Here is a 19,890-nt window from a genome sequence, read left to right as displayed (position 1 = left end):
TTTTTTTTTGTTGACTTTGTTTTTTTCACTCTGAGTCTCAAGAGTGATTATTTTATGTGTTTACACAGACAAAACCAGTTGGATTTATTTTTAGCACAGTTGAATGTGTATGTCGCCATGTAATTTGGAGTCAGTGGGTTTTTTGCATGAGTGCTTTTCTGCACCAGTTCGACTTCTATTGCATTCTGTGTTAAGAACCCCACCCCCATTCCGTCACCCCCTTTTTCTTCCGCCCACCATTCCCCGTCCCCATCTTCCTATCCTCCTTCCTGCCCAGCCCCCTCTTCCTATTGGTTGACCTACTGGAGTTGCTATGGGAACGACTGCCAAGAGGCTGCCATGCAGAGTGTGGGGTGCTGCTTTCAAATGGTGCTCCATCATGCCCTAACAGCCACATATTTATTGAGGTCAGGAAACCCTACCACAATGACATCAGTTTCAAAAGACGTGAAGATGACTATCACTTCTCTTGTGTGCTCACATGAAACCCACCTGCATCAGTACTCTGGTTTATTTTTCTGAAATTTAGCGCAAGTGTAATATAATTTAAAAGTTTGTCTCATTATATCTTCTGTTTTTGTATTATAAACAAAAACCCACCCTTTCTGTCTTGAGTTAAGATGCAAGTCACATAAGCAGAAAAGGTTCTTAAATTTTTCTTCCAAACTTGACCAATAACCACTGTTGCATTTATTTTTGAGAACCCCTGTGAATTAAATCCATTTTCAATTAAATCCATCCAACTTTCACACTATTTCATATTTTCATGTTTACATTCATTAGACGCTGCTGATCTCCTCTGTTAGCTTTTCTGAGGACAGCTTTTCAGACGATTTTTGATAGAAAGTTGAGTGGAAGGAAAATGTACACTAGCAATTGGGTTTAATCTCATATTCAATAGATGAATATGAGTGAAATGTGCAAGACATTGTTGTGGAAATTTTCCTTTAACAAAGAGTGAGGCAAACTTGTTTCGTTTTAGATCAGCCAGCCTCATGCCAAACCGCCAACCCACATATGAAGCTTTGGTTTGAGCTGCAACCTCAGGCAAAGTCCATCCAGGATATATGAGCACAAAAGTCTTTCCCAGGCTTCCGCAGGGTTTGTTAGTGGATGAGGAGGCTGGGCCAAACCAGAGTATTTGTTAAATGCTCCTTCCAGGCAGTGAAGGAAATCTTCAGTTGCTTTATCAGGGCGTTGCTTTATTGTCTGCAGGATGGTGTTATCAGTGCGCTGTGGAAAATGGTTTTGTAGGCTTTGCACAGCACCTCTATGGCCAGGTGATAAGGGGCGTTGGGGTCGATGCTGGAACTCTCATTTTTGTAGTCCACATTTCTGAGACCGACATCATTTGTTTTTAGGATCAGGATCAGGGAGATAGTCAGTCAGGTAGGCAAGATCGCTGGGTTTGATTTTTGCAGCCATGCGTCATATTTTAGCACAGTGGGATGCATTTCATTGCACAGGGCCTTCAGTGACAATCTTGACACCATCTTCTCTCAGCTCAGGAAGGAGGGAGGCTGCTGATGTTATGTCAGCACCAGGGGCGATGAACTAACATTGCTCCTGCTTCCGCGCCTGCCACTTCCCTCATAGGGCAAATGTAAGTGTCTTCATGTGTTTTGGATCTGGTGTGGGTCTATACAGGGTCTATAAGGGGTTTGGCTGAGCATCCATGTTTCTGCTCTCTGCCGGGAGTGGACGTAGACTGCTGGGCGGTCTTGAATCGGGCTGATGACGAAGCTTTGCTGCTTCTCTCCGTCGGAGGAGGCGGTGCTGTCTTTCCAGGGTCTTGTGGGCCTGCTCTTCAGACCGGGGGATGAGAGTCCAAATCTAGATCTGCCTGGAGAGCCTGGATCTCCACTTGGGAAGTAGAAAAAAGGGGTGAGGTGAAAAGGGCACCCGCATTGTCAGTGCGGCCCGCTACTGCCCTACTAAAATCTTGTCCCCCTAGCAAGCTGTAGTGTGTCGGAGCCTCTCCCAGCAGACATGAAAAGAAAAAAAAAACAACAAACCAAATTGAAACAGTCCTCACTTGATAAAGTTATTAAGGTTCTTATGGATCCGGTGGGTCAGCAGTCGCAGGGACGAGACCTAGGACTCCCCTTGTTCAATTTGGAGGTGAACTGAAGACAAACTCCTCTGATTGGCCAATGCATCCGATCTCTCGTCGCCCTCGACCTCTCCAACTCGCCGGATCCTGTTAGTGACGCCAAATTGTTGTGGAAATTTTCCTTTAACAAAGAGTGAGGCAAAACTGTTTCAAGAACCCGAGAAAGAATATATTCTCAATTGGTATTTATTCAAAGGCTTTACAGCGTTCCAAGTCTCTGCTCACTGAACGCAGTCAGGAGAAAGAGCCTCGAGCAGAACACAGCTTACAGATTTATAGGGAGAGGTTCATTCCGATCACATAGCTTGATAATTTACTTGCAGAACAGACAGCAGATAGCAAGCACACGTCTTTGTTCACTAGGAGCCATGAGAGATAAAACAATCCAATGACTTTATTGTAATGTTAAGGCCAATGACTTTGTTATACGCTAAGGCCAGAGAAACTCCTTCAGAAGTCTTTTTCATGAGCTCATGCATCACACAAGAATCATAATACTGCTATGCATAGATTCAGTTAATAATCATAGTAATCTTAAATTTTTCCACTACAACATTCAAATATCTGGCGGAAAGAGCATGGTATTGTGTTTAATTTAAAAACTTGCATGACTTAAACTTCATTTAGAAGCTATGGTATACTTTCAAGAAGAAGATACTTGACTGGCATTTCTATATTAAAAATACTTTTCATTTGTCTTACGTGATATTCAAATTTTCTGAGAAGTAGAAAATTCTGTTTTCAGTGATGAATTGGTTGACGGAAATTAATTAATTTCATCAGGTGCACCGGAATTCATTTAACAGTATACAGATTTTAACCAAGATAGTAAAGTGTATGAGAAATGAACAGTGGTGGGAAGTAACGAAGTACAAGTACTTCGTTACTGTACTTAAGTACAATTTTCATGTATCTGTACTTTACTTAAGTAGATTTAATAATGGGTACTTTCTACTTTTACTCCACTACATTTTACAGTAAGTATCTGTACTTTCTACTTCACTACATTTCTACAAAAGTGTCGCGTTACTCGTTACATCCAAGTCGCACTGCTCTCTTTTTGTCCGTTAAAATATGAAGTTCAGGGACTTTAAGGTGGCGCCGTAAAATCCAAGCAATAACGTGACTTAGTGTCTGTTGTCACCCATCGCCTCCTCCTTTACTAGCACGCGGAGCTCCAGACATGCGCAGTGGTTTCCTCTGAGCTGAGAAGATGTCTAACTAATCGATAATAGCTGCATAAATCATAAGATATGACGACATGTAAAACCAGCAGCGCTTCGCTTTCACAGACGGTGGGACTTTGTCCAACTTTTAGCGTCACTTGGAAGGAAAGCTTAAAGAAAGGTAAGATCTGTGGACGTGATGCTAGCAAAGCTAGCTGCACTGAGACACATGTTGCATCTGCGATGAAAAAAAGTTGTCACTCATGCGCTGAATTATTGTGTGGATTCAGGAACGATCCGATTCTTCTGGACGGATCTTTACTAAGGTTGATGGGACTGAAGCCTCACTGAGAGCCGTTCTTTGTTCTTGTATACACTGCAATAGCTATATATAGCTATATATATATATATATATATATATATATATATATATATATATATATATATATATATATATATATACACACACATTTATTTAATTGCCGAATAAGTAAAAGTTGAACGTATGAACACAGAGCATGCTCATTGATTGATTTTGTCTCCTGTCATGGTGGCAAACATGCAGTGGGAGGGAGGATGAGAACAGTCATGGTGCTCCTTCTGCTTGTTGCGCAGTTGGACAGTGTTCATAGTGTTGTTGTAATGTTACAATTACAACTGTAATTGTAACATAGCAATTACAGTTAATTGCTATGTTTCATGGTTTAATGGTGCAGACAGTTGTGGTTTCTGACATGGGCAATATGGGCAACCGCCCAGGGTGTTATTTTTATAGGGATGGCAGGCGACCTCTGCGGATTGTAGCACAGTGATGAAAGCAAAACAGAATGAAATGAGTTGTAATTGATACTGGTTAAATATATTTCAGCTCTAAGTATTTATATCTAGGTGTTTTTATGGAAATGTGGATCTTTCAGATCAATCTGAGAACCAATTTTGATAGGTGCACTTCATTTTATTGTGTCATGTAGCGCAGGGCGCTGGTCTTGGTCTCGTGTTCAGTGGTCTTGACTACAACTCTGCTACGTGGCTCCTCGATTGCATGTCTTCCCCCCCACACCTTCGTTCCATCCCCTTTCAGTTGGATGTCTTTCTAAATAAATGTCACTAATGAAGTTCATGCTACGTTAGGACAGGAAATAAGATGTTTCCATCCCTGAAATTATGATGCATAGAATCACATATCTAAGTCTAAACTCTTACAGAGAATAAACACAATAAGAACATGTTTAATCTGTGACATTGTTTATTAAAATGGCACATTTATGATGTATTCAAATTAAATACTATCGGCACACTTAATGATATTAGCGATTAGGTTATGTATTCAGCAAGTACTTTTACTTTTAATACTTAAGTATTTTTAAAAGCCAGTACTTTTTTACTTTTACTTAAGTAAAATGTTAATGTGGTACTTTGACTTTTACTTGAGTACATTTTTGCCTGTGTATTTGTACTTTTACTTAAGTACATTTTTTGAGTACTTTCTCCACCACTGGAAATGAACCATGTAATTACTTTGAGCAACATTAAATTATACACATGAATACGTATAGGAGCACAGAGGCTCCGCGCATGTTCTGTGCCCATCAACGCCGGACTGTCTCCGTCAATAACAGACTCAAAACTGAAACCTAATATGCGTCTCTTCAAGTAACTTGTGTATCTCTTGGTTTCAGGCACTCCCAAGTAGGGTTGACTGGTGCTGCAGCGTGATCAGGTTACCACAACACACAAATGTGGAGGTCAACTTTCATCCTGCACTAAAGAAAGCAAAAAAAGCACTAAAGCTTATTTTAATCCAATCACGGTGCTATTTTTCACATAACTCAGTTCACTTCACAATTTCTTTCATATTCACATTTAATGGAGCGGCATGACAATTTTAGTCTGGCGAGATGTTCAATGAAAGTTACAAAAGTTCCTGAAGCATCTTTGCAAAGTTCCATAGCTTCTGCTTTGCATTTCATCAAGACGCCTTGTTCTGCCCTTTAGTAATTAGAACATGAGCCTTGCGGGTCAGCACAACACTAAAATCTCCCTCTTGAGCACTTTCATCAGATTTATGCAATGATGGCAAACACTGAGAGCAAATGCTCTCATCCAGCAGATTAATGACAAGATCAGCCGACACATATACGCATGCTCCACCAAGCACCCTCTCACTGTCAGCATCCCTGGCTTTGACGAAGTGGGCCGGTAGAAGTGAATGTCTTACGTAAGGCTTTTATATAAATCTCAGCGTGCAAAACAAGAGAGAGAGAGAAGAGGGAGCTGCTGCACCTATTATAAAAAGGACTTGCACTGCACCAAATCTTTCTCTTCATGCATTTACACACCTTGTCAACTATATGTACTCTTGTTGTAGAGATACCCATATTCCCTGAAACAATGAGTTAATATATTCCATGAAGTTTAAGAACACATGGAATCACATAGAAGTTGTAAATTTGCTTGCATCATCATGACCCTATGTAGCCTTTTTCTGGTAGAGAGCAAAAGAGAAACAAATGCTTTAACAGTCGTTAAAAAATATTGATTGCCTAAGACTGTCATCCAAAGCTGACCTATTTCTAAATGTGATGCAGCAGCTTCATAGCAAACCATTTTTTTCTCATCCTGTCTGTTCCTTAGGAAACAATGGAAAAGTTAAGTAAAGACATTACATTTTTTTTAATTATTTTTTAACATCAAAATGGCACAAAAATATCACGTCCTGAGGAATTTGACGTAAATTTAGGTATGAAGAGTCAAGCACTGATCTATTAGTGCAAAAACAGTTTAATTAATGAAAAACAGATGGTACAACAGTGTGGCACTGTCAACAGAAAAACAGTGACACAGTGGGAAAAACAACTTGCTGGGTTTGTTGAATTATTTTTTTCCTGCTGCAACGCTTGCACGAAATCCCATATTTACGAAGAGAAAGAGAAAACGTTTCAGGCTGCAATAAATACTTGGAACTCAATTTGGCAGTGGTTCGGCTGCCTCAGGAGTGCGTACATGTCAGATCATAGAAATCGGGTATCATGCCATACAAGTTCAACTGAAACTCAGGCTCTGGGAAAACAGAATTAGATGAGCTAAGAAGGATAAATCATTTTTAACAGTCAGTTCAAGTTCAGTTCCCAGTCATCTACATTTGTTTGTTTTTAACATTGATATTATGAGTAGATGTAGGGTCGTTTTATGTTCATGTGAAATACGTCAGAGAACCTTTTTGGTAAAATAGATATTTTTGTTAAAACTATCCCTATCCTCTACTTAAACTGCTGCAAATCATCACTTTAGGAAAAGTGAGATTTGAAAATAACATAAGGAATAAGAATAAATTAAAGGGAAAAACACAACATGGGTGGGGAATCTGTGAACTAATTTGATTTGCTTGAGATGAGAATAGTTAAATTAATCCAAGTGGCTTTAGATTAACCTTCCCATGGTCTTAAAGGATGAGGTCATTTGTAACCCACAATGTTTTTACCCTGTCATCAGTTTGGGCTTTTCCAAGTTATTTTTGTGTATCAGTGGTTTCGGGAACTGACGGTTTGACAGGACAATCCCCCACCCGCTTCCCCACTGTATGACCGCTGTGCTATGACCACAGGACGGTTAATCCTTCCCAGTGCCAGAATGAAATAAATCATTAAATTATTATTTAACCCATTCATGAAAAATAAATATAGTATACAAATAAATAATTTAAGCCATAGTATATAAATTGCAAATGATTAAAACAATTATCTGCCTAAGATTTCACGTAATTAAAATTATATATAATTATTTCTAAATTTTTCAGTTTTTCTTTGCGTACTTGCTGAAATACAGTGAGGAGTGTGGCTTATCAAAGAGACCTCAACTTCAGATTGTTTAACCTGCACTCAGTCCACTTAAGACCAATGGAGTAAAACCATGTTGGTCCCTCTGCACTCATTTTGATGGATAATGTTGTCAAGCAAAATCAATTCATGACTAGCTATGAATTATTTAATGTCATATATATTAAACTAAATAATAGTTTATGTCTCAAATTTGATATAAATTATTGACACTTTTCACAATGATTTAATGATTTATTTGTTGAATTGTGACACTTATAGACTACCATATGTTCCAAGATCTATTGCAAAAACCTTAAAAAAAAAAACAATAATAATAACAATAAAGTTTGATTAGATTAGGTCCATATCAACAAAGTAAGTAATGGAAAACATTAAGGTACATATCAAACATATCAAAATATCTGACATTAAAAAGGTGCTTTGCTACCAAACCTGTCACTTTAATGTCTGTAATATTCTAACTTCAATCAACATGACCCTCAATTATCAACACTGTCCCTATGTTTTGAAAGTAAAAAAAAAAAAGATTATGCTTTTAACATATGTCTCTGAATATCTGACAAATGCTTCAGAAAACCACAACTGATCCCCTCGCTTATAAACGTGTTGCTTTGCAAAGCTAGACACACTTAGCAGTCGTTTGTCTTCCAGAGCGTTGGTAGAAAATAGGCAAATTTGGCATTTGCCTTGCGCTCATCACCTTTAAATACAGAGTAAAGGATCTCTGATGATATTGAGCTACATTCAGATTTACAAACAGCTGCGGTGGATTGTGAAATCATATTATACAGCATCAGCAGAAGAGTTTAGCAGGTGAAGAGTGAAGGACCAACTCACTAGTTTGCTTTGCATTCTGTCTTAGCTCTTTAAAAATGGCTGGCATGTAGAAATAATACCTCCTTATCATTCGGTTACATCAAAACTTTCAAAAAAGGAAAAAAGCAGAAACAGAGGAAGTTGCTCTAAGACACTGATGAAATCACAGTTTGAGATCTGAGCAGTTTTTTTCACATAGTCTATAAAAAAGTATGAAAACGTGATAAAAAAAATATTTACTTAGAAAAGTTTTTTTTTTTTTTTTCACGTGTCCTTGAAGGAAAAAGTTAACCAGTGTAAGCTACGAAGAGAATGACAAACTGTAGTACAGTGTGCATGCCGAAAATCTTTTCATCTCTACATGATCTTCCCTGACTTTTGTGCCTCTGGTGCACTGCATGCAGAGAGCAACTGACAATATGAGCGTGCATGTTTTTTTAATTTTTTTATTCTGAATGTTGAATTGCTTAGGTTGCATTGGATGAGGATGCATTAGTGCAAAGGATCTCTCAGTGTGTTATATTGCAAAGACTTTATAGGTTTACATTAGCAGTGAAATCAGTGTAAATCCCAGAGAAATTCAAATAACGTATGTCATTGAAGTTGTGTGGTAGAAGTGGGGTCCACACAATGAAACATGCCAAAATGAACAAGCCCATAAAAGAGGACGTCTCCAAAAGAAAAATAGATATTGTGTGGCTTTCTCCAGTGTAGCTTTTTTGCTGCAAAGTAAGTAAGTTATAAAACTGCATCAGTTGTATTTGTATTTGTAAATCTAAAACATACAGTTTTGAAATCAGTGAGCGGTCCAGAGAAAACCGTTTTTAAAAAGCGAAGGTCAGTAAAAAGCATATTGTTGAGTCTGTTCCAGAAGTTAACAGGAAAAAAATCTAAGCTTTCTGAGTTTGTTTTTTTTTTCTTTAGCTTTGGCTCTAAAATCACAACATTAGGAGGTAATTTATAACAAATTAGACAGATTAAAAAATAAAAAAAAACTACAACAGAAAACCTTGATTGAATTAGGTCCTATCAAACTGAATGATGTCACATTGAATTCCATACAAAAATGTCAAAGATAAAAAGGTGCTCTGTTCTTTTCTCAAAGTAACTGTCAAATTCAACAGGTCAGTAGCTTTTTCCGACAACTTGAAGTTGAAGAATGAATTGTCTCTGTGAAGAGGGATTGTCAATAGTCAGCCTCCAAAGTGCGAGTAAGGTCAGTCATGTATGAAACCAGCTTTTTTGAGTGTCTTTGTGTCAGAAGCACTGATTATTGTCCAGCTGGCCAAAAGGAATCTAGGGGAAATTCTAAGATCTGAATGCAATTTTTAAGCTGATGATTCTACAGCTCCACATTTTCTTGAACACAGGAAACTTTTGGCTCTGAGCAACCAGTCCTGTACTATGTCTTAGAAGGCGAAGCTTAAATGTTTGTCAAAAAGATCTACTTCTTGGATGCAGCTCCTCCACTTGTGCTGGTGGCAGGTTTGCTTCCAGAACGGCGAACTGGCACCTTTGACACAGGGATTCTGGTGCGGGCTGGTTGGGGTGCATGGGTCTTTGGCGGAGGGGTTTCTGTCTCCAGTACAGAGGACAGAGCAGACTGGCTTACAGAGTGGGGAGGCGAGGTCTGTCTGTTACTTACTGGGATCTTGGAGTCTCGGGGAAGGCTGGCGCTGCCTTTCAGTGATTGAAAGGAAGAGGAAGAGGAGGTTGAAAGGGGACTTTTTTGGGAGGTGGGACTCATTTTGAATTCTGCAGATGGAGAGGGGGTACTGTTTACATCATTGTCTCCCCTCTGATCTTCTCCGTCCTCTTCAGGATCATTGTACAAGTCGTAAAGGTGGTCTCCCGAGCAGCTATCGCGTGATAGGGCAATCTTCTGGTTACGCTGCAACCCACTCTCATCAGGAGTTGCTGTAGGTGTTGCTGAGGGAGTATCCCAGTAACCTTCGTCACTGAGAAGTTCTTTTTCACCAGGTGATACAGGATGACGGCCATGTGCATGAGGCAGAGGGGGTTTACCTGCCCGGCTTCCTGCTCCACCAACCACTGGAATCTTGCTGAGGCCCAGCGACTTCACCTGAGGAGCTTTTCTCTCTGCGCTTCTTTGAGCTGAGGGACGAAGTGCACTGGGGGAGTTGCTGCGAGGGGGATAAGTGGAAGTAAGGGTACTGGAAGAAGGCTGGTACTGCCGGGGCAACGCAGGGGAGCTTTCTCCTGCAGAAGGCAACATGTGCCAAAGTCCCTGCATGTCTGCATCGTCCACTCCTTCTGGACTTGCCATTTCTTCCCCTCCTCCCATGTAGGCCACTACACCACTTCCAGCAGAATGCTGCTGTGGTGGAGGAGGCACTCGGGTCCGAGCAGGGAGACAGATAGGTGCCGAACTCTGGGGAACGGAGAACATAGGCTGGGTAATCTGTGAAGGTATTGGAGGTTTGGTTGGGGAAGCATGAGTTGTTGCACTAGTTAAACCAACAGCTCTCCCAACATTTGTGCTCAGACTCCCTCCTCCACCTCCACTGCTACTACTACTCGTTCCACTGCCACCATTACCCCCTGGTCCTTCCTCATCTGCATCAGCAATAATGTCACCGCAGCCAGTCAGTGAATCAAAGCTCTTCAGAGATGTGACATCAGTGAAAAGGATGGAACAGAGTCGATCTACAGAGGGCTCCGAGGGTTGGTCACCTATGCTGCAGCGGTCCAAAGGAGGTGTAGTAAGGGACGGGGTGAGGCTAGATATTGAAGCTTTGGCTTTTTGAATAGATGGGCGCAGTGGTGAGTCGGTGGGTGTGTAAGGAAAAGGAGAGTCTGGCTCACCAGATGGTCCTGGCATGGCAACACAGTGTGTGGGTGTCATGGTAACACTAGTTGTGGGAGTGTCTGATGCTTGTAGGTTAGATCCTGTCTCTGCACTTGCACAGTCCTCCTGGTGATGATGCGGAGGCGGCTCAAGGGTAAGAGTAATGTCCTTCGGGGTCTCAGATTCTGTAGCATCTGTGTCCCTTGCTTTCTTACCTTCCACCTCTTCTCCCTCAACCTCGTTTGTTTTCTCTTTACGCCTCCATCGCATGCTGCTGAAAAAGCCCTTCAGGCCCCTCCCTCTTCTCACAATTCCTGTCCCACCATTTTCACTTGTTCCTAAAACTCCCACGTCGGAGAAAGGAAAAGAAACTCAACGATTTGCTGAGCGACCTTACCGGCCCTGCCTCCAGGCTAGTAAGGCCCTCCCCTCTCTGACCCACAGCCTCGTTGTTGGAGCCTGTTAGCCCGTCATGTGTTTTGCTCCTCACAAGCTCTGCTGATGCCGCCGAGCTGTTTCCATTCAAAGAATTCCCGTTGTCAGAATTCCCATTGTTCCCACCGTTTGCAGCAGCTTTGTTCCTGAAGGAGAAGAAGCTGGCCATTCCAGAGCCAGTGCGTCTTTTCCCAAAGAGTTTAAAGGCTGCTTTGTTGATCTTCCCTGCAGGCTGTGTGTCACACTGTGGAGCCACAGGAGGCTCCACACAATCCGACTGCACCTCCATTATCCAACACTCCGTTGCTTCCACAGGGTTGCTTCCCTCTGGTTGCTCTGGCTGCCTTTATGTCCTTTCCCCTTCTGACACACACTTGCACTCTCTCTCTTTTACCCTCCACCCTACTTTCTGGTGGTCCCTCACTCCCACTCTGGCTTGCTTTAACGCCTGCCTGCTGGTTTTCTCTGCCTCCCTCCCTTCCTCCCTCTCTCACTCCCATCTCTCTTTCTTTCTTTCTCTCTCTCTCCTAGGCAGGCACACACATGCATGGAGGGTGCTACTCCTCGATGTAGCCATAGCAACAGGGTGGGCTAAGCAGCTTTCGTCAGCTTTGGCAGGGCGCCAGAGTCTGTCCTCCACTCCCTCCCCCATCCCTTGTCTCTCCTCCTCCTCCACCTTGCTTGTTACCAATTCACTGTTTGCACTATTTGTTAAACAGATAACTTATTCAAACTCCCACAATTCACTGCTTGGATCCTACAATATACAGTTTTACTGTGCATGTTCCAGGATGTGTGGCAATTGCATTTACATAGATGCTTTAGTTAGATAGGACTCCTCTTGTGTGTGTTTGGGTGTGTTTGCTTCCTTGTTCCTTCTGGTCCACAGATAAAGCTTTATAATGATCATACTTTCAGTATGTTTTATTAATTTGCATGTGCAAGGTGCCACAATGGTAAGACAACGTGAATATAAACACCGCCAAAGATAAAACTACCCATTGTATATTGCTGTGTTTGTTTACATTTTTGTCTAAGGAATTTCAAATCTTTCAAATGAGTATAAAGTTGAGTTTACACACTTTCCACACTTTGTCAGGAAGCACCCACAAACCTCGGAGTATTTCATTGAGATTTTATGTAATAAATTAGGGCACAATTTGAAAAAAAAAAAAGAAATATGAAATTCATGATTTTTTGCATTACTAATTAAAATTTAAATTTGGCATTCAATTGTATTCATCCCCCTTTTTTCAAATGATTCAAAATCATATCCAGCCCAACAAGAATTTAACTAATTACTTAATCTCAGAATAAATACAGCTGTTCTACAAAGAATAGCTACAGATGTTTAGCAAAAAATAAAGCACCATCAAAAACTCAAAGCAACAAACCAGTAATACAGTTATGAAGGAATGTCACATATGGTTACATTACAAAACAACATCCACAGTTTTAGAGATTTCATTGAGAAGTGTTAAGTTTTTCATCCCAAATTGGAGAGAGTATGAAACAGGTATAAATCTACAAAACCATGACCATCCCCTTGAAATGACAGGTTAAACAAAAAAGCAGCCAAGCGGTTCAGAAACTCTTTAGGAGCTGTGAGATCCACACTTAGCTGGGAGAATCTGTTAATAAGACAGTTATCAGTTGAGCAGAAATCTGGCCCTTATAGGACAGTAGTATGAACAAAGTGAATGTAGCAAAGAAAAATCATAAGAATTCTTGTCTTTTGGTATCGAAACCATCTAGGGAACGTGTCAAATATGTGGAGGTCCAGTGCTGTAGTCCGATGAGATTAACATGCTAAAAGTGTTGATCTAAAACCAACACTGCCCATTTCAATAAACATACCATCTTAACAATGACACATGGTGGTGGCACCAGTATGGTAGGAGGAGGGTTTTCATCTGATAAAGAAGACAACCGGTCAGAGTTGATGCCAAAATGGATGGAGATAATATAGGACAATCCTACAAAAAGCATGTTAAAGACATTAGACTGGTGTGGAGAACCACCTTACAGAAGGACGACAACCCTAAATACATGTAGTAGAATGTATTCTGTCTATAGCTCAGAATCTGTGACAATTCCAGAAAGGTGCTGTTCACTGATCCTCCTTATGCAATGTAATTGAGCATAAACTATTTTGTACACTGACGAAGCACATTATTCAAACAATTATGCCTGTGCCACGGAATAATGTCTTTTGTGCTCTACCACAACAAATTACAGTAGTGCTTTAAAATGTCTATCAAAATTGTATTATTTACCGAGGCGGTGCTTTCTTCTCAAGTTTTGAGAAACACTGGTCTAAAATTTAACAAGTTGCATTGGAAGGGATCGGGTTTCCACATTTTCACTGCATAAGCATATGATAGGCTCACAAAAGTAACACACACAGATACACCCCCTCACACACATCACACATCACAGCCTTTTGTACAGTTTGGGCACACGTAAAAGCCATATGGCCTGTGGCCCCCCATATGGACACCCAGGGCCAGGTGTCTGAAGCTATGGCAACGCCTTTAACTGGCCCCCTGTCAACCTTAATCAAGGTTTGTGTTACTGGTCATGAAGCCTCATTGGTTCCTTGACAACCAGCAGAGCTTCTGTGAGCATGCACAACAATCAGCTGCCTAGGAAAACATAATTTACAAGTTCAATCTACTTGAACTTTGATACTTTCTTCATTCTACTATTTACCAAGCAAACACTATAAATACAAAATGTCCTATTGGTTAAATTAGGTTGTTTTTGATCATCTTTGTAAATAATCCAAATGTATTTTAGGCCTGTAAAAAAAAATAATAATCCAGTTTGCAGTTCTGATGTGATTCTTTGTGGTTTTTATTTTCACTGCCTATTTTTGGCTCCCAACCCCCCATGAAATTCCCCGGTACCCCGACCCACTTATATACCTTCTCTCCCATCCTTACGTCTCTCCCTCTATTCCTTTTCTCTTTCTCTTCCTCCTCCTCCCCCTCTTGCTCTTCAGCGTCTGCAGCCACAGGCTCCCATCTTCCAGACGACCGCTATGAAACAATGTGCGCATTCATAAGCCCAAGGCAACACACACCTACACAAGCACATTTTCAGGGCTTCCCCGCAGCGAAGCGCTAAAGCGAATCCCTCCTTTGCTTTCAACCTTAAAAAGACAGAGAATCTGTCTGCTCACCCGGGTTTTCAGGTATAGCAGATACGCAGACTTGTGCAGACTTATCTGTAAGTCAGCTGGCTAATGGATGGACTTGGAAGTGAGTCCGAGCAGCAGATGGCTGGTGGATTGATAAGCGGAGACTGACAAGTAACTTCAGCTATTGCATGATTAGACAGAGGATTCTGATCAGCTATTAGGATGGAAATGTACTCTACTTAGGCTGCTTAACTGCCAGTAAATTATTAAAGAACATAGCAATACAAGTGCATTACACGCTCAGGACCATTATCATAAATGTTGATCCATATGTGATCCAAAAAAGTAACTGCTGTAGAAAGAAGTGGGTTTAATTATCAGCTATTAGAATATACAAAAGGTGCATCTATGCTCACTGTGAGCTGAGAAAAACAGCTGTTAGCACAAAACAGGTTTTGTCAGTTTGATTCTTGGAAAATGCAACACGAGTTCTCTTTTTATGATCAGTTCATTGCTTTCCTAGTATTTAAAAGCAAAGAGGCAGATGAAAGCAAGAGAAAAAGCACACGCCTGGTTCCCCCCACCCACGCAGTCTAACTAGGGTTCCCGTTTCAGCCCCTTGAGTGAAGCTTAGCACTAAGTGGGACAGTTAGAGGACATTTTTCTGTCTCTGCCTCCGTCATGGTTGCCTATTGAAATGGCTTTGTTTTTTGTCTGTAACGCTTGCTTTCTTTGCTGTTCAGTCTCATTTACAGTAAAAACTTACTTTTTACTGCCTGGGACAAAGGATGAAAGTTAAATCACACGGAAATTAAAGGATTAGTATGTTTGGATAAGAAAATAATGCACTTGAATTCTAATTCTTACTATAGCAGAGACTGTAATTAGCTTCTTTGTTTATGCTCTTGTTTCCATTGAAAATGATTGTGAATATACTAATAAATGCCTTCATTAACTCTCACTAAGCCAACGTTAGCTCGATTTGAAAAAAAATTAAACTTTTTTGTCATTAACATGCAATCATCACAGTTTATTACCGGGCTTTGTCCTTATTGTCCACCTTTAATTAACTGATTTCCATGATACTGTCAGTTACTAGAGTCACTAGTAGCAAAAGTAAATAGTATTATGTCTCAGCCAACCATTCTTCTGTCTATTTAATCAACTGTAGTCTTTTCATTATTGGTTAAAAAGAACAGGTCAGACAAACAACCTCTCTAAGCACACCCTGCTTTTTAGAGAAGTTGCCTTTAACCAAATTTCCTTCCACCATATTTTTTCAACTCAGAAATTTTTCCACAGAAATGCAAGAGCAATGGTGTTCTTCTTGTACCAGATGTTAACTGCCTGCAGACAGACCCCGAGTTCAACACTCACTAAAAGAAACACTTAATGTAAGGTGTGTGTTGTCTTGACACATTTACTAATAGGGCTCAAAGTGGTGTTGATTTCCACCTTGTGCAAATGTCAGTAACTGAATTGATTTTATCAAAAGTAAATACATTTTTGCATGTCAGTTTAACTTTTACAGCCTTCACTTTGCAATGTATCTGTAGGACTAAAGGCGCAAGACAGACAGACAAACAAAGCACTGGGTGTGGCTGGTTATTCACGAACTGAGCAACCCATTCTCACTCCCGACTGAGAGCCAGTGTCCTATACAAACAAGTTGGCTTTGGCGTTGTTGCACGGGAACAGATTGAAACTGGCACCCATAAATCAAAACCCACATTTTTCCTCATCACCACCAATGTCCTGCTGGTCAGGTTTCAGGACAGAGGGTCTTCCAGCTCTGGATTAAACTAAGCCACAGCATGTACGAGGGCGTGTGGGCGGGGGTGTGGGAGTGTGTGTGTGAATTCACACATTCGCATATGTGTGTACAGTATTAAACCCCCTGGATTACTGCCTGAGGTCTTTTGTTCCTTAAGGAAACAACGGGGGGTGGTACAAACTGTTATTAAGCTGTCTAAGACAAGGCTTCTGAAACACGTGTGAATCTCAAAGACTCTGTGGTTTCTATTGGTCCTGTTTGATAATTCATTTCACCCTTTCTTGGTCAGAGAATTCTAGCTTGTCCAGGACCCTCATTAGGCAAACTGATTTGTTTGCAGCCACCTCACTCAGTAAGTACAGTGCCTTGCAAAACTTTTCATACTACTTGATTTTTTTCACATACGGTGAGACATTACAAGCATGAAATTAAATGTAATTTGTTAGCATTTTATCTAATACACCAACACCAAATGTTGCACAACTGGAAGGATGTTAAGGGTTTCATAACTTCTCATGAATAATCATCTTTAAAGTCAGTTATCTTCAAAAGCAACCTAATTAATACATATGATTTTGTCAGCATGTGAAGGCCTCAGAAACAATGAACATTATTGAAAAGTAAAACAAACACCAAGGAACACGCAGGACTTTGAAGATCAGAGATAAAGTCACGCTCACATTTACAGCAGGGTGGGGTCATAAAACAGTAAACCTATCTTTAAACATTCAGAGAACTGTATAAGGCATAATCGGAAAACAGAACCAGCATGACACAAGAGCAAACGTACTAAGTACACCTAAGCTGAAAGACAGCACAAGAAGAGAGCTGCAGTTCAGGTTGGAATTAGCTCTGTTAACAGGAAACGAATAGTTTTTCATTCCACACATCTTTCATGGTAGACAAAATGAAAGATATGGTTGAAAGAAAAAGGTAATCAGAAGTTCATCTTGCAGGTTGCTGCAAGCCATGTATGGAACCCAGCAATCAAATAGTAGAAGGTGGGGTTGAAAAATAACACTGCGCATTATAGCTATAACTCACCATCCCCACAACAACACATGGCAGATGCAGAAGCGTGCTCTGGGGAGCCTTTCCTCAGCTGGGATGACAGGCAAGCTGTTCAGAGTTGATGGGAAAACATATGGAGCAGGAAACAGGAAAATCCTGAAACAAAACCTGTTGGAGAGTCTGAAAAACATGAGTGTGGTTCAGTTTCTAGCAGGCCAACAACCCTATACATAATGGATGGCTTAGATCAAAGCTAGATCAAATCCAGATCTGAATGCCATTAAGAATCTGTGACTTGTGAATTGTTCACAGCTTCTGTCCATGCAAACTGCCTGAGCCTGAGCATATCCCATGACACATGAGGGACATTGAGGTCAGAGAATAAACAGAGCAGCAGTGGTTGCTCAATTTAAAAAAAAAAAAAAGTTATTAAAGTTTTAACCCAACCAAACCACTTCCAAATTCAATTTGACACATCTTCACAGTGCTCCGGTATTCAGATAAAAATGTAAATTAGTCATTTTTATTTAGTTTAAATACAGTAACTCAGGGTGTAGTTTTAAATACACCCTGATATTCCTAATGAAAATTAGATTAGCCCTCAGTGAGTTAAACATTAGCTGCAAGGATATTTTAAGGAGAAGTCAAGGACAGAAGAGTGGACAAATTCCAAAAGCATGCTCAGTGTTATGCATACAGTATAGAAATCTCTTCCAACATGTTGAATCCATGTATGTTTACTATACAACATTCTTGTCTTGTATCAAGGAGTGTATGGTGTGCAGCAGCATTCATCTGAATGATTCAAAACCTTTGGTGAGCCGTCAGTAGCTTGTCTCGGGAAAAGAATCTTAATGTTTAATGTACAATAGCATGCACAAGAAGGCTGCAGGAAAGGAGCACATAATACAGGAAGTATTACAAACATCTCCATGTCAAACTATTAATATTTCTTTATAATAAGTCAGCCTACCCCAGGCATTGCTGTTAATAAATCTCAAAGACTTAATACTATTCCTTATATGAAAAGCTGAAAAACAATATCTCAGAGCAGGAGAAATGGCAGCTAAAAGTCAACAGAAAAACAAATGTAAATTTAATTTGTTTTTTAGCAAGCCTTATTTTTTATTTTCATATTTGTCATTCTGTGTGAATATACCAGTTTTTCATTGAACGAAGCATTTACAGAGAGCTGAAACAACATCTTCCCCCATCATAACACAGTGCACTGCCAGTCTATCTTTATTCCGAGATCTTACCAATGAACAACGATGGCATTATTTGCCAATAGATACCGAATTGTCTGATGCTAAATGTCACTCTGTGTGGTTGCTGTGTGTAAGCACAGATCTCTGTTCATTCCAACAGAGATGTGGAGGCGGAATTAAGCAAGAGGTGAGGAGTGAGGCCACTGCAAATGCTGCTTGCACAAATTCCATAAAGTATTTAAAGGCACACTGACTGAAAGAAACACAGCTTAGCTTTACCTTGCATATTCTGGCATCCTCTAAGTTTTACATCATGTAGTTCTGATAAAAAAAAAATTAAAAAATAAATAAATAAAAAATAAGATTGAAGAAGTTGTTTATTTGAACAGTAGATTGTAATCCAGAGTAGATTTAATCCTTTCTGAGCTCCAATATGAAGCAAAGTTACATTAGTCTGGAATTAACACCAAACTCCTTCAAAATTGAGGCATTTTGAGCCAAGCCAAAATACACAGACTTTACTGGGATGTCCTAAGTAAACATCACACTAATAGAAGACGACTGCATCACACTACTAGTCCAAAACATAGCTTTACACCATTTACATTTAGGTCAAGTGCATCCCTAAACCCAGGAAGGGTAAATGCTCTAGGCTCCTCTTGATCATCAGAAGTAAATGTAAGTCGGTCACTTTAAGATTAAATTTTCCTGTTCTTCATATTCTGTTTTAGTAAGTGTAGATAAAAAATAAAGCGGAAGAATTTAGGGTGTCTTTTTACAAATGTTTTCCAGTCAATTCCAAGCTTTTCCCAATGTAAACCTCCAGAGTTTTGAATCTTTTCACCAATTCATAACCTGTTAAATTGTACTTGATTTCATCAGCCTTTCATTAGCATTTTTAGCTATGACCTGGTGCCACGCATCTGTCCTTTTAAAAGATTAATGAAATGTTGTAACATCGTCTCTGTGTAAATAAACAGTAAACAAGAAAAAAATAAATTTCATTTGTAAATATTACAAAATATTGTTATAAATTAACATGAAACCTACAAGAAAACATGGCAAGCTAGCTGGCTGGATAGATGGATGTTTGTGATGTATGGATGGATGATGGATAGAAGGAAGAGGACAAATTGATGAATGGATGAAGGATTATAATAAGGACAGAAGAATTAATGTAGGTGAATAAATATTGGATGACGGATTAATGGATTCACGGTGGAATCAGATCCATAGATATTTTGCAATGAATCAATGAATGTATGCAACTTCCAGACAATAACATAAGGATGACGAGAAGAGACTGTCAAGAGTTGAGAAAACCAGTGTATAAAGAAAGCAGAACTAAATTTCCAGTGCCTGATATGTTGTGCCATCTTTCATCTTCTACATTTTTTATTTTTTATTTATCTGCCAATCAAATCAACATAAATTCAGATCAACAGCATCAGATTAGGTTGGCCTCTTGCCTTTAAATGAAATGAAATATGTCCAGAGCCAAAAACTTTGATTCGCCGTGTATTTAACCAGGATAAACAGCTGTTTAAAATATCTAGGTCATGTCTTTAAAATGTGGC

General features: G+C 39.9%; 1 protein-coding gene across 1 annotated transcript; it reads right to left on the bottom strand.

Annotated features, from left to right (window-relative positions):
* Window positions 1–6,042: 6,042 nt before the first annotated feature.
* On the bottom strand, window positions 6,043–11,665 carry amer2 (APC membrane recruitment protein 2). Its single transcript, XM_032552213.1, is given in 2 exon segments — window positions 6,043–11,079; window positions 11,081–11,665. Coding segments are annotated over 2 exon segments (2,088 nt in total). The 5' UTR covers window positions 11,468–11,665; the 3' UTR covers window positions 6,043–9,378.
* Window positions 11,666–19,890: the final 8,225 nt, after the last annotated feature.

Source organism: Xiphophorus hellerii, chromosome 21, assembly GCF_003331165.1.
Source record: "Xiphophorus hellerii strain 12219 chromosome 21, Xiphophorus_hellerii-4.1, whole genome shotgun sequence".
Taxonomy (NCBI): Eukaryota; Metazoa; Chordata; class Actinopteri; order Cyprinodontiformes; family Poeciliidae; genus Xiphophorus; species Xiphophorus hellerii.
The sequence above is the reverse complement of the archived record's forward strand: the minus strand, read 5'-3'. Positions and strand labels throughout refer to the sequence as shown.